At 48.5% G+C, this 13,362-nt stretch overlaps 7 protein-coding genes across 7 annotated transcripts; 4 read left to right on the forward strand and 3 right to left on the reverse strand.

Annotated features, from left to right (window-relative positions):
- Positions 1-172: 172 nt before the first annotated feature.
- ONS95_002954 (uncharacterized protein) lies at positions 173-2,452 on the reverse strand. Its single transcript, XM_058496237.1, has 2 exons — positions 2,158-2,452; positions 173-2,107 (listed from the first exon to the last, which is right to left on the reverse strand). The coding sequence occupies exons 1-2, from the start codon at positions 2,175-2,177 to the stop codon at positions 1,180-1,182; spliced, it is 948 nt and encodes a 315-aa protein (XP_058353488.1). The 5' UTR covers positions 2,178-2,452; the 3' UTR covers positions 173-1,179.
- Positions 2,453-2,619: 167 nt separating this feature from the next.
- ONS95_002955 (uncharacterized protein) lies at positions 2,620-4,856 on the forward strand. The gene has a single exon (XM_058496238.1). The coding sequence runs from the start codon at positions 2,841-2,843 to the stop codon at positions 4,686-4,688; it is 1,848 nt and encodes a 615-aa protein (XP_058353489.1). The 5' UTR covers positions 2,620-2,840; the 3' UTR covers positions 4,689-4,856.
- A 3-nt stretch (positions 4,857-4,859) lies between these two features.
- Positions 4,860-6,351, forward strand: ONS95_002956 (uncharacterized protein). Its single transcript, XM_058496239.1, has one exon. The coding sequence runs from the start codon at positions 5,725-5,727 to the stop codon at positions 5,974-5,976; it is 252 nt and encodes an 83-aa protein (XP_058353490.1). The 5' UTR covers positions 4,860-5,724; the 3' UTR covers positions 5,977-6,351.
- A 363-nt stretch (positions 6,352-6,714) lies between these two features.
- Positions 6,715-7,905, reverse strand: ONS95_002957 (uncharacterized protein; the record flags this gene model as incomplete). Its single annotated transcript, XM_058496240.1, has 1 exon — positions 6,715-7,905. One exon carries the CDS (start codon positions 7,903-7,905, stop codon positions 6,715-6,717), a length of 1,191 nt encoding a protein of 396 aa, XP_058353491.1.
- Positions 7,906-8,929: 1,024 nt separating this feature from the next.
- ONS95_002958 (uncharacterized protein) lies at positions 8,930-9,268 on the forward strand (the record flags this gene model as incomplete). Its single annotated transcript, XM_058496241.1, has 1 exon — positions 8,930-9,268. One exon carries the CDS (start codon positions 8,930-8,932, stop codon positions 9,266-9,268), a length of 339 nt encoding a protein of 112 aa, XP_058353492.1.
- Positions 9,269-9,776: 508 nt separating this feature from the next.
- ONS95_002959 (uncharacterized protein) lies at positions 9,777-11,670 on the forward strand. Its single transcript, XM_058496242.1, has 2 exons — positions 9,777-10,103; positions 10,163-11,670. Exon 2 carries the CDS (start codon positions 10,169-10,171, stop codon positions 11,621-11,623), a length of 1,455 nt encoding a protein of 484 aa, XP_058353493.1. The 5' UTR covers positions 9,777-10,103; positions 10,163-10,168; the 3' UTR covers positions 11,624-11,670.
- Positions 11,671-11,734: 64 nt separating this feature from the next.
- On the reverse strand, positions 11,735-13,120 carry ONS95_002960 (uncharacterized protein; the record flags this gene model as incomplete). Its single annotated transcript, XM_058496243.1, has 4 exons — positions 11,735-11,900; positions 11,957-12,294; positions 12,347-12,865; positions 12,944-13,120. 4 exons carry the CDS (start codon positions 13,118-13,120, stop codon positions 11,735-11,737), a joined length of 1,200 nt encoding a protein of 399 aa, XP_058353494.1.
- Positions 13,121-13,362: the final 242 nt, after the last annotated feature.

A 13,362-nucleotide genomic window follows, 5' to 3' on the forward strand; every position in this document is an offset into this window, starting at 1 on the left:
GAAAGCAACTTCATTCATACCTGTGCCTGTTGCCAAGATGTGGCGTCTTGATCATTCGCTGGTGCTCTCCTCTAATTCTTAGCGAGGATTGAAAACAACAACGAAATACTCTAGATTTCATTGCCTTCCAATGCTTTTCTCCCTTCCACATGTAGCACTTCCTTCTCCAGTAGTAGCGAATTCGAATACACAACCTGTATAAAAGCAAGACACGTTCTGATTTAACATTAGACATTTAGAGGAAGATGGGCTGGAAGATTCCCATTCGCTAAAGAAACTCTACTGTGCCACGCCAACCCCTCAAATCTGTTTACGGTATCAAGGACTGAGTAATGCCAGTTTCGGACCACAATCTTCCATAGCTTAACTCCTTAAACCCGTGCCGGCAATACTGTCTTCGTGCCGCCCGGCTCCCAGACTCGCTTACCACCGCTTCCACTGTTATCATCCTTTGACACTCATGTTGATCATTGCCTTGCACGGTTGATATTTCATAGTTGATTAAATCACTCATTTTGTGAGCCCGGCCCTCAGCCGTGTTGGCCTTGCTGATTGTCCTTTCAGAATTTCATCACGGGGAACCAGCAGAGACTGTATCAGGTATTGATTATTTAGAAGACTAGGCCACCAATTTCCATAGTCCTTGGTTCAAGCAAAGCCATTCTGGCATGAACTACCAGTCTTTGCGCGTAGACTGAGCACCTGGTTCTTGACCCAGACATAGAGAAAGTGTGTGGAGGAGGGTTGGGAGGAAACGAGTGTATGAATGGACAGAAGAGGGATGAGGTCGAGGGGCCGTCAAATGCTGCAGATGCCCGATTTGGAAGCGTCACTTTCTTGATAGAACACCAGTTATCTCTTTCAAATGGCAATTCGGCCTCCCCTTTTAGGTGCTTTCATGACGGTTTTCTGCGGCCAAGTTCACTTACTAAAATCCTCTACCCTGATTTACCACCCCTGACCTAGCCCCCAGCAACCCGCTGAGGAAATGTGGGCGGTGCAAAGACGCGTCTTGGACCTTGGTCTACATCTGCCTCAGTGATTTCAGCCTTGGGCCTCCAAAGAACACATCTGGAAGCGAAAGCCAGCGAGGACCTCCGTCGCTACCGGCGATACATCGAAAGTGGCCCGCAGGGCAGCTTCGACCTTCTCACTCGTTGGCTATTTTTGCAACATTTGCTATTCGCTCATGAATTCGTCCATCAATCGCTCAGACTCCGCAGTGCGTACATAGGTGAAGCCTACATTGAGCTTCCTCTCCATGACCATGCCAATTGCACCTTCTTCGTCTTGCATCGCCTTCCATTCTCTCCAATCGCGATCATCTTGATCCTTTGTTCGTAAAACGGATGACCCAAAGTCTATCATGACAACGTTTGGCCGGCTCGTCTGCTGATGATTCGTCGATGGATGATGACGTACGATAAAGCTCCTCGTCTTGACATCTTCATTGCGGATACCTCTCCCGCCAATCAGGTTGATAATCCGAATCGCCTCGTCGCATATTTGTTGCCAGGCAGCTTTGGGTGCGAACTTGTCGAGATCGTTTAGGCTGAAGCCTTGGACGTACTCCAACAAAATACCTGGGCAGTCGAAATATTCATTGCTTGGACCGGAGCTTGATGGGGATCTGAGCAGGATTCGGGCTGCAAGATGGGGAATACATTCGCCTTGAAGGTCGCGGAGCTGATCGTACACCAGGGTTTCCGTCGAGAAATGTTTTCGGCAGCAGAATTGAAGATAGGCTTCGCGATGCGCCGAATCCCAACCCGCCTCCGCCTTTGGGGTCCATTCGTCGTCGGTCTCTTTTTGAGCGTACAGCGCGAAAAGGGAAGCCATGTCGGTGCTTTCCACAAGGGCGCGATATGCTACTTCGATATCGACAGTCCAAGCGCTGGCTTGATTGTCTCGTCGGAGTTGTGTAGCATAGCGTCGATCGAATAATTTTAGGACATACTCCCCTCGCAACGTATGCCAGTTGAGTCGAACGAATAGAGCGCACGAAAGAGTGAAAGGCTCAAACGCCTTGATGATGGTTACATCAAGGCTTTCAGAGGGTTGACCATCGATTTGAACAGGTACGGTCTTCTCCGGGAGATATGGACCCCTAACAGCTATTAGTGGAGAATGACTGCTGAACGTGTCGAATATACTTACCGAGACATTGTTGGCTCCATCCGTGTCGCTCGCGTTCACAGTGTCTAGTTCCAGTTCCAGTCGGATCTGGAGAGACAAAAGAATGAAACCGCGAGAGCGAAGCGAACTCACAATTTGTGATCCTAGCTGCTAACGTAGCCTGCGCCATCTATGCTTGGTCTTCTGGGGCATGATAATTGTTCGTCGAGGGGTTGGAAGTTTGCACCTCGAGAACGCGGGCCAGTTTAAAGAAGTCATGATGGTAATTCAAATCGCGTGGTGGATTATGATGTTCGGATGTGTTGTGGACCGGCGCAGATCGTGCATGTTCCCAGATCATGGAATGGGATGCCTCGCCTCCAATCCACGGCCCCTCAAATCTATTTTGCAGCTTCACCATTGGCCACCTCGTAAATAAGCGAGCCGGCCCCCAATCCTCCCAGGTATGTTCTACGTCCGTAGCTAACGTCACCCTGCATCCCTCGGTATATATCCTCTTCTTTCCTTTCTCCTCTGTTACCATCCTTTCAATATTGCTGTTCACCTTCAATCTCTCTAATTTCAGTAACAGTTCTCAGAACATTGACCTGTTAATGTGTCTTTACGGTTCTGTCGTACGCGACCTCAGCCTTGTGTGACTTCACGTTGCCAAAGAAGGGCAGCACTTTAATCATAACAGAAATCTTCACTGCCAGAGCGCCATCATGAGACTCATCAATTGTGAAACGGGAGAGCTTGAGTGGTTTGCGGTCCAGCCACCGCCATATTCAATCCTGTCCCACACTTGGGATGGCGAGACCGAAGTCACGTACCAAGATTACATGAACTTTCTCTCTGGGCGAGGCAAAGAGAGTCGAAAGAACTGGGCAAAAGTCGAGAGGTCGATAGAGATCACCTTGAACAGCAGTGAACGACTGAAATATATCTGGATTGACACATGCTGCATCGACAAGACCGATACCCCGGAGTTGAGCGAAGCGATCAATTCCATGTTCAAATGGTATGCGAGGGCCACTGTGTGCTACGCTCAAATCGCAGATTTCGAATCCGACTTCTTAGCTGCGCCAATGATGTCCGTCTATCAAATCAATAATAGTAGGGCTCCGGGACAAGGGCAAAGTCACGAGATGCCTCAAATACACGCCAGTCCTCAACTGACGGACATCGCGAAGAGGGAGCTGAGAGGTTGCCGCTGGTTTACCAGAGGATGGACTTTGCAGGAATTGATAGCTCCACCAACAGTCGAATTTTATGACGTTCACTGGATACATTTCGGAAATCGCAATGAACTCGGAGATCTTCTGACGAGTATAACAAGCATCGACAAAAAGATCTTTGAGAACACCGGGACTACTCATCGTGAACAGAATGTTACAAGCATGCTGAGCAGAATGACAATTGCCAAAAAGATGTCCTGGGCAAAAAATCGACAGACTGCTAGGACGGAAGATATAGCGTATTCGCTTCTTGGAATCTTCGGGGTGAACATGGCCATGACATATGGTGAGGAAAACAAAGCTTTCATACGGTTACAGAAAGAGATTATGGCGCAGTACAACGATTTATCAATCTTCGCCTGGGCTGCAAACCCGACAGCACATGGAGTCGTCCCCGAGTTTCGTGGAATTCTCGCTCACTCCCCCGCGGAGTTTGCAAACGCTGGTTATTTCGAACCCTCGAGGAACGCCATTGCCAATCCAGATTTCACATTGACCAACAACGGCGTCAAAATCAACGCACAGATCCGCAATATCCCCAATAGCAAGTATCTCTTCCTCAGCTTGAATTGTTACGACCAAGCCGACGGACCTCATAATATTCAAGGCATCACATTGCAACTCATCGGCTTCAACAAGTACAAACGTACCAACCCATCCTGTCTGGCTATCGAGCTGAACTCATGGCCTCTCCAACCCAGAAAAGAATTTTTCATCTCATCCGACGACACAGATACCGATACGGAGCATCTCTCCAGAAGCGACAACCAGTCCTTCGTGTTCGATTTGCAGGGGCTGGAGTTCTACGAGAAGATGCGAGTTAGTCATGACATGGCTTGGGACGACAGCACGACTACATTCAATACACACGGCCTGTCGAGTTTTAATGGCTGTGTCTGGTTCAGGACACGAGGAAGAGCCAGCGAGAAAGTATCAGAGTGTCTCGTTGCCTGCGGAACCGCAACATCCGCTCAAGAAGGGCCCTGGCTCTGCGTCGTGACACGAGATCACGCAGTCTACAAAGCGGCCATGGACCAGAACTGGGAGGCGATGGGCTCGCTTGGCAGGAAAGCAGGAAGAACACCATACACTGGTGAGGGAGCGAGCACGATGATGAGTGTTGAGATCCCGTACGATGGGAAAGATATTTACGAGCAGAAGAGTGGATTGCGCATCTCAGCTTTCATGGTAAGGGAGACGGGAACGAAATTCAGGATTCGAGTCCAGGCGGAGCCCTTTGATCATGCCAGTGGATGCGATAATTGCTTGATTTGTTGTTGTGATCCGAGAGCGGCGGATTGTTCGGGTAACAATGGAAGCTGTGTTATTTTGTGATGGGCGAATTGAGGTCGAGGCCTGTAATGATTTGAATCTTGAAATTATTTCAGGTTATTGGAACGTGGATGAAGGATGTGCAGCAATGCGACGAGAAACATAATACCATAATCAGGCGAAGGGTGTGTACAAAAGGAATTGAATCAATTGCCATTATTTCTATCCTGCAATACGGTTTCAATATCGTCTCGAAGGAAGGCATGTTATCGAGGGGAAATCTACGCCACTACCGAGACGCGTTCCTGACCAGTCTTTGGACCCCTATTTGCACATGGCCAAATGCGTTCTGTGCAACCGCGGAAAAGTGACAGAGTCAAGGATACACGTTTCAGGTTGAGAGCTCCCCACAACCTAAAATTGTGATATTCAGCTGAAAAGGCCCTGATCGACGTGTTGATCCCTTAGAAGACATCCCAATGCAGATAACAGAGTGCACGGTTCCCGCGATAGGGGGAACATCACCAAAACAACACTCCAAAGACACTTCAAAAATATGCGATGCAAGGCGACAAAGGCTTAATTGGTCCTATTGAAGTTTATCTGAGGAAACTATGGCATTGTACCGAAAATTACAGGTGCCTGCAAGAAGTATCAAGCTCCTACGCCTTGTGCTGTGGTTCGTTTCAACTGCCGTACCCATGTCACCCGAAGATCGCAATCACATCTCACGGCCCTTCTTCCCCACAAGAAACCAAAGCAGATATGACAGGCAGTTGATCGATGCTTATCCTTTGACGGTGAGCTGTTTTGCGTGCTGAGGGATTGGGATCTTCTGCTGCTCTCTACGTCATTTGATCGAGGGGCTGATTCCATGGGGCTCAAAGGGGGATTATATACTCCCTCGATGGAGCCGAGGGATGGAGTTGCCTTTTTTGTCTTGCATCCACGAAAAACCTACCGAGTCATTCATTTTGTCCTATAATACATAATTCATAGCCATCAAGGACAGCCCAGAGGAAAAAATCTTCCATTCCAAATTTCATCAAATCTCACTTTTTTTGCATCCTCTCCCACGAAAACAAACACATCTTCCGCAATGCAGATTTCCACCATCACCATCCTCTTCGCGACCCTCACACTCTCTACACAAGTCCTCTCGGCGCCAACACCATATATCAAGAAAGTCGACACCCCATCCGGACGTCCCAAATTCGTCTGCGTCGACTCAGATCTCTCGTGTCTCACGAAGCGAGCGTACAATACCGTCACGTCTGCTCCAGTAGTTGGAGGATTCATCGGCCATGTCCTGAGTTCGACGACGGGGGAAGTCAGTCATGTTGTGGAGTAATTTGAAGGGCTGATGGACACTCGATTACACTTCGATGTATTGAAGCACGTAGGTATGTCCTATCTCGATTTGAAGATTCCGTCTAACATAAATTCAGATCAGGTGCATATGACTTGAGAAGAAATTTGTCTTGGACTGAAGTCAGAGGCGAAGTCTTCACATCATCGTCAAACCCGCGATTCAGGCGATGGGACGTCGTTTCGGGCGGGTAGGACTAGGCTCTTGAGGGCTTGAGGGGCAACTCGGCGCTCCTGCGGAAGCTTGTATTAGTTTATGATCAACTCACCAGAGGCCACCGGCGACATGATACCTGTCTAGAGATAATATTTAATGTATATCACTACCAACCACCCCATACGGATCATTTTCTTGAACAATTAGAATACAAAGTTGGCCCTTGGCTTTAGCTTTGAACAGAAGACAGCTCGTCTATTTGAATGTGAGCAGCGAAATGAAGTGGCTTTTTCTGGTGCCATTTCACATTTGGGATTGAATTCTAGGCTTCTATGTACAAAGTTCAAAGTCGTCTCGCTCGCCAACGTCAAGTATGGAATATGACTGAGCAACTTATGGTGCCTTTGCAGCAAGTTGATATAGCTGTCAGTTGGATGAGTTCAGTGTTACAAGGAGGTTTTGTAGCGAAACAGTTGGTTCTCCATTTAAATAGTCTTTGAATGTAACAAAACCTTTCTACTACATGCCTTTCTCATGTCTTATTCAATAACAAAATGATTTCCTTCAATCATCCCCTAAACCCTCCAAAAGACTTGCACTCGGCGCAAAGAACACATTCCCGGTCGTAGCAGTTGAATAATCCAAAATCCGATCATGCATCCCCTCCGGCACACCAATAAACATTCTCTGCAGCATTTTCTCAACCACCCACAGCCGCCTCGAATACCCAATGAAATAAGTTCCGTACTCTCCACTCCCAGGACTCCCAAACGGCATATTATCCCTCAGGATATCGTGCTCATTCCCCTCCGCATCCTCAACAGTGGCCAAGCTCTTATGGCTCATTTGCTGACCCTCAGGTGCATCGTCTAGCTCGATGTTATCCAGCTTCGTACGTCCAATCACAGCTTCTTGTTGCTCTGTCTTGAGACCGCGCCAGGACTTGAGATTGTGCAGGTATTTCTGCACGACAATGTAACTTCCTCCCACTTGGGCAGTCCCGCTCTCAGTAGACACATCTTCCTGCGCAACCAACACTGATTCTGTGACAGCTTGACCAACTGGGTTGGCAGTGCCGTCTACAAAGCCTAGAAGATCTCTCACGTCGAAATACCTGAAGCCGGTCGTCTCATCTTCGACTTTCACGGAGTCTCCAAGCAAATCCATAAGCTGTCTCTCGAACTCGAAATTCAGATCCCTCCGCTCAGACCGGATGTGGAAGAGCAAATCGCCAGGAGTGGAAGGCGCCGTGTGCGTCTTCCCTTTGACTTCCTTGAAGGGTGTCAATTCGGAAGGACGAGGGAGTCCAGTGATGGTGTCCCAGACTGAGGATCCGATGCCGACTGTGCATGCGAATGAGGCATTCAAATCTCGAATTGCGACATTTTTGGCGAGGCCGCTGATGCCGGAGAGGACGGAGCGGATTGTTTTGATGGATTCGGGGGTTGGAGTTGCGGAGAGTACGAGGAAGGTTGCTGAGCAGGTCAGAGGGGCGTCGACCTGTTGCGACTCAATTGGGACACGTCGGGACATAGCTCGAAATCTTGTTGAAGAAGAAATACTGTGATTCCGAGACTGAGTACTTAAGACGCGACGATGATAGCGATGCGCCTGAGATGAGATGCTCAAGTATCGAGGTCGGAGCTCCTGCACTGCTGCGAGTCGGGTGGCACTTCGTCTGGTTGCTCCAATCTTCGTCTCCAGAACTGATTTACTTCCCAGTCTTATAAAGACTCTATTACCAGCACAGCTCATACTTGAACCCTCCTGTCCAAGACACGAGCCGATATTTGAAGTCAGGAGGTTGAGTATGTAAGCTTTGGCGTGCCGAAGAACCCCACATTGTCATGCAAATGATTAGTAATGAATAATCAACACGTTATCACAGGCCGATACCCGTATGACGCCAAATCAGGACATTTTCATTCCTGAGCGACAGAACGGGTCCGGCTTTGATTATATAAGAAGTTCGGGCCCGAAGGTTAATCAAGACGAGGAGGCGGGGTAGAAATTTTAGTTTGCGCCTAATTTCGAGGCGAGATTAAGCGAAGGTCAATACAAAATATTCATTGATTGTTGTCTTTCGCGAAAGTACTTTGAGCATAAAGGAAGAATCGCTTACCGACCCTGAAACTTATGTTTCAATCTCTTTACGAAGTTGGTGACCCGGTATAGTTACAGGATCATCAGTAAAGTCTCTCAGAGGCGGCAATGACCTCACCTTGCCCCCAAAACTCGAGATGTCGAGATATATAATGCTATAGCTGATAAATGTTGCAGCTTATGCTACTCAGATAACGAAAACATAGCGCTCCATGAGTTCAGTAATCTCATTTGCTGATATCATGGAAATGAGCAGTTCTATGGACTTCAACCGCTTCTCCCATAAGTCCCGGTTAGGCACTGGTCGTCATTCTTTCGAGACTTGCAGGCGTTGAGCGAAGGGTCAACACGAGTAAGAGAATAAATTTAAGAACGTCATGTGTGCAAGATGATTGATATCACGATACCTCAAGTGGATATGCAGACATCACAGTCACTTTACCTGTAAACAGGGCCGGCACCAAGCGAGCCACCCCGTAGTCAATGCCGAGAGGGCTGTTTCCACTGCCAACCTCGATGTCCTATTCGTGGATAATCATATAGACTTCAGATTCCACACCACTCCAAGCCAATGCATCCACTGTATAATGTAGTGTACCCCCGGCTCCAACTTAAAGGGTCGGGCGGGCGTCACACTTTCCCTAGCTACGTGTAGTCAGAATCCAACGCTGCCTCAATGTACTCAGGAGACTTAACTACATTTATTCAGAGGATTGCACAGCGGGTGGAATTGATATATAGGAAATGGTACTCAACACCAAAACCTGTGCAAACTGGAAAGAAACTCCAAGTCGAGAGGGACGGCGAGGTTTACAAAAAGATGATGGCCACGAAAGCAAAAGCTGTTGCACAAATCTCGCGCCAGCAAGAAGCGCACGCTGAGATAGTAGAGTCCATGTGTTGGAAATTGGGTCGTGTCAGAAGGCGGTATTTCAAACCAGAAGAAGCCCGTGTCGTCAAAGTCAAAGAAACCAGAAGCAGCAGCAACCGCCCGGCGGAAAAAGACTTGCGATGACTCGCTGAAATTTGCTATCTCCATGAGAACACGCATCGACCTCTATGCTGATCACTATGACTCCCTTGATCCACAACCGACCGCTTGATGACTGAGGAGCTCCAAATACCACTTTATATCAAAATCTAGTGGATGTTTAGGGGCTGCGAAACTGCGGTGAGAATATAGTGCATATTAGTTCGATGCCTTCGCCAGGACAAGGGTCGCACGGGAAGTGATGTCCGGCGGCAAGTGATTGGCTCTTTTCACGAGCATGCTGACATAAGCAACTGCCACCTCCGCAAGTTCGCAACAGGCATATATTTCGTGGCATGGCGTCCTTCATCATCTAATCATGTTCTGACCTTCGGCATTGACTGTTTTATAAGGGCCTCCACCGCAGAATGGAGACAGGTCCCCAGCCGAAGCGCAGGACAAGCGCACCGAAAACTAGGAATGGCTGTTTTACATGTAAGCTTTGTGGGGTATCTCCAAGCTTATTATTTTGAGTTCTGACGTGTCTCTCCAGGCAAGTAGGTTACTTTGAAGAGCTGATGAATTCTGTTTAGAATAAGTAATTTAATTGAGTCAGAATCCGCCACGTCAAGTGCGATGAAAGAAAGCCGACAGTAAGTGATGGTGAAGAGGGTTCGGACACCGCTGGCCACTGGACTAATTTGCACAGTGTGTTCGATGCGAAAAGTTCGGGGTCGACTGCGATGGGTATGTGGTACGAAAATCAGCTTCACAGGTCCATACGCAGACACAAGCCCCGTTCTTGCTACCGAAGCCAGCATCAGTTTGCTCGGTGAGGGGCGCCGGATCACAGACGTTAGAGTTCGTTCACTATACCCCTGTAAGTCCCTGTAGCCCGAGAACTTGATATCAGTAGACTTGCTCATAGAAGTCCTCCAGAGAACAATGGCACCTCAGAAGCTGCATATTTCTTCGCCAAGTCCAGCCCTCACTTTCAGTACAGAGACTGAGCATATGTACTTCAAAGTCTTTCACGATCGTGCCGCTATGGAGCTCTCTGGATACTTTGACACTGACTTCTGGGGACGGACCATTCTTCAGATATGCCATGAAGAGGACTTCGCGCGGCATGCAGTAATTGCTCTTGGGGCTCTCAGCGAAACGATGGAAGAGGTGCAAGCCGACAACCTACTCTTTCCGAACTCAGAGGAAATCCGAAAAAAGCACCATCAATTTGCCCTTCGACATTATGGAAAAGCACTGAAACTGATGCGGGACATACCTGGCCAAAAGGGTCGGATATGGACCAAGTATGCTCTACTATCATGTCTCCTGACGACTTGTTTTGAGAATTACTTGGGCAACCACGACGGGGCGATTGCAGCAGCTCGGGCTGGCATTGAGTTGCTGTATCAGAAGTCCACTGGAGGGTGGTGCGAGTCTGAAACCGATTTACACGGCGCCATTCGGCAATGCTCGTACGACGACATTGATTTGATGAGTACTTTTGATCGTCTAGAAGCCGTGGTTATCTTGGACAATCAAAGAAGACGGATTACAAACCCGCGGGTCCTTTCTCAGCTTCAACAACGGAGACCATTTAAGTGCACCATGCCCACCCAGTTCAATACTGTGAGGGAAGCCAGGATGTATTGCGACTATCATGTCAAAAGAGCACTCGCATGGCAACCGGTTGACTCTCAATGGGCTAGTTCGGCGGAGCTAATGAATTTCGGAGTGGATGATCCAGAAAGGCGGAGAGTGAAATGCGAAGAGTTTGCCCGACGCGCAGCAGCAGAGTTTGAAGAATATAGTGGCGCCAGAGCAAAATGGCATCAAGCTTTCCTACCAGTCTTCGAGGCGACGAGGGAATACCCCGGCAGCAAGGACTTCCTTGGAGCATCAATGCTCATGATCCAGTACGTCAGTTCAATCCCCATGTGTGTGCCGCCAGAAGAGATGTCCGAGTTGATATTTGATCAATATACTCCACACTACCGCTTACTCGTTGAGTTGTCGCGTGAGTTGCTAGAGATGTACCCTCGTACCAAATCTCGGAAGGCTGTGTTCTCATTTGACGACGGCTTTGTGGCGAGCTTGTTTCAAACTGCAATTCGCAGTCGGGATCGGGATATCAGGAAACAGGCACTTAAATTGCTTGTTGAGCATCCCCGCCGAGAAGGCCTTTGGGATAGTGCGGCTGCAGCAAAAGTAGCTTGCTGGCTCGTTAATCTGGAAGAGGAGGAAATGGTGGATGGCTTTGTGCCAGAAAGTTCGCGGTTGAGAATTGAAAAAATGGACACGAACATGATGGACAGAAAAGTCGCAATTCGATGTTCCAAGTGGGATGATGACCTCCAAGGAAGATACGATTTGGAGGATGTAGTTTTGTCTTGGTAAGGGTTGGGAAACACGCTGGAGGTAGTCATTGAATCACAATTACTAAATACGACATTGTGCTCACTGCACCTTTCCCCATCCTCGGCACAGAAGAGGGTCTCGGAAGGAGTTCTATTGACCTGTCCACTCTGCCTCGATCAAACTCATTCGGGAACCTTCTGGTCTCTTAGCTCCGAGATACTTGAACCTGGGATCGGCTTTTTGAAACAGAGCTTCCCAGTCTCCTTCTTCGCGCTCCTTTGCATTCATAGCAACCATCATACATATGTCAAGATTCCTGCCCTGTAATCAACTACTGCACCCAGATGATGGCAATAATAGTAGAGAACTTACCTAGAAGCTTTCTCCTCAAACAAATGTCCCGTTCCAGGTGCAGGCAAACAACCATCATTGATCAAGATCTTCGCACCTGGCTTCAGCGCGGGGATTGCAGCCTGAAGGATCTTGACGGATTCATCATCACCCCAATTATGGAAGATCCAGCGATAGAAGTACACATCAGCATCCTTTACCACTTGAGGTGTGAAAAAGTCGTGCTTCTGAAATTGGATGTTCGGTCGCTTGTGCTCGGTTTCCATATCATCTGTTACGTCGATATCCTGGACGATGAGCTTGAGATCTGGGTAGGCATCTGAGATGGCTGAGCTTGCGAATCCGTTCGCACCGCCAACCTGATACTTTCAGCCTCGAAGCCAAAACACAAAATCTCCACTCGTAGCTTACATCAACGACAGTACCTCCACCCAGCTTACCCCAATCATATCCTTCAACTAAAGAATTTGGCTCGTAGCCCTCCCCTGAACTGAACAATTCCATAGCAAGACCAAATCTCTGAATTCGCTCTGGAATCTTCTTGACTTCTTCATAGAGGGAGGTTTGACCAGAATTGTGAAATCCGATCGAAACTCCAGTCTCTCTCTTACTCTCAGAACCAGGCCATTTATCAAGGGCCTCGCAATGATGAGCACCACCAAGCAGAATTGTCTCAGTTTGCAATTCAACCCATGCTGCAGTTCTCGGATCGTTCACGAGAATTTCAGACATTGAGTTGTGCGCAATGAAATCTCTTTCAGGCTCATAAAAGATTCCATTAGAGATGGCATGGCGCATCAATCTGCGCAAAGCTGTCGATTCCAATCCGCACTTGGTCGAGAGATCTGTATATGAGATCTTCTCATCCAGAGGAACGTGTTTCGCTACCGACCAATGCGAGACAGCCTTCAGACTGAGCACATTCAGCCACTGTATGTTGTGGAACATCACACAATCAGCCGGGCTCCCGCTGACAGGGTAAGGGAAATCTCATCGCGTAAGACTTACCTCCCATGCCATATCGCGAATCGTCTGCACCTCCCCAATCAATTTTCGATTCAACGCAGGGATCATATCAATGATCTCAAGTCGTGCCTCCCGCTCAGCCTTGCTCTGCAGGTCGAGCGGTGACTCGAGGGCTTCGCGCAGCGAAGCTGCAAGAGCGACAAGATTTGTTGAAGACATGGTTACGCTGCGTGTACCGTGCAGCAGATCTCGGGGAGATGTCTGTGGGTTGTTTGTAGAATGTTTGTGATCGAGGTGAGATCTCGGAGTCGATGAGATGTAGGTAAGGGGTTTAGGCGGGTGAGCGTCGAATCGAGATTAGGTAGACGGGTCTGATAGGAGAGTTCCCCGGTCATGTATTCCTGTTGCGGACGTGGGGGTGGGGAATGTCTTCACACAATGTAGATGATAGGTCAGCTCGG

Source organism: Cadophora gregata (genome assembly GCF_030347475.1).
Source record: "Cadophora gregata isolate MNR1 chromosome Unknown scaffold_12, whole genome shotgun sequence".
NCBI classification, from domain to species: domain Eukaryota; kingdom Fungi; phylum Ascomycota; class Leotiomycetes; order Helotiales; family Ploettnerulaceae; genus Cadophora; species Cadophora gregata.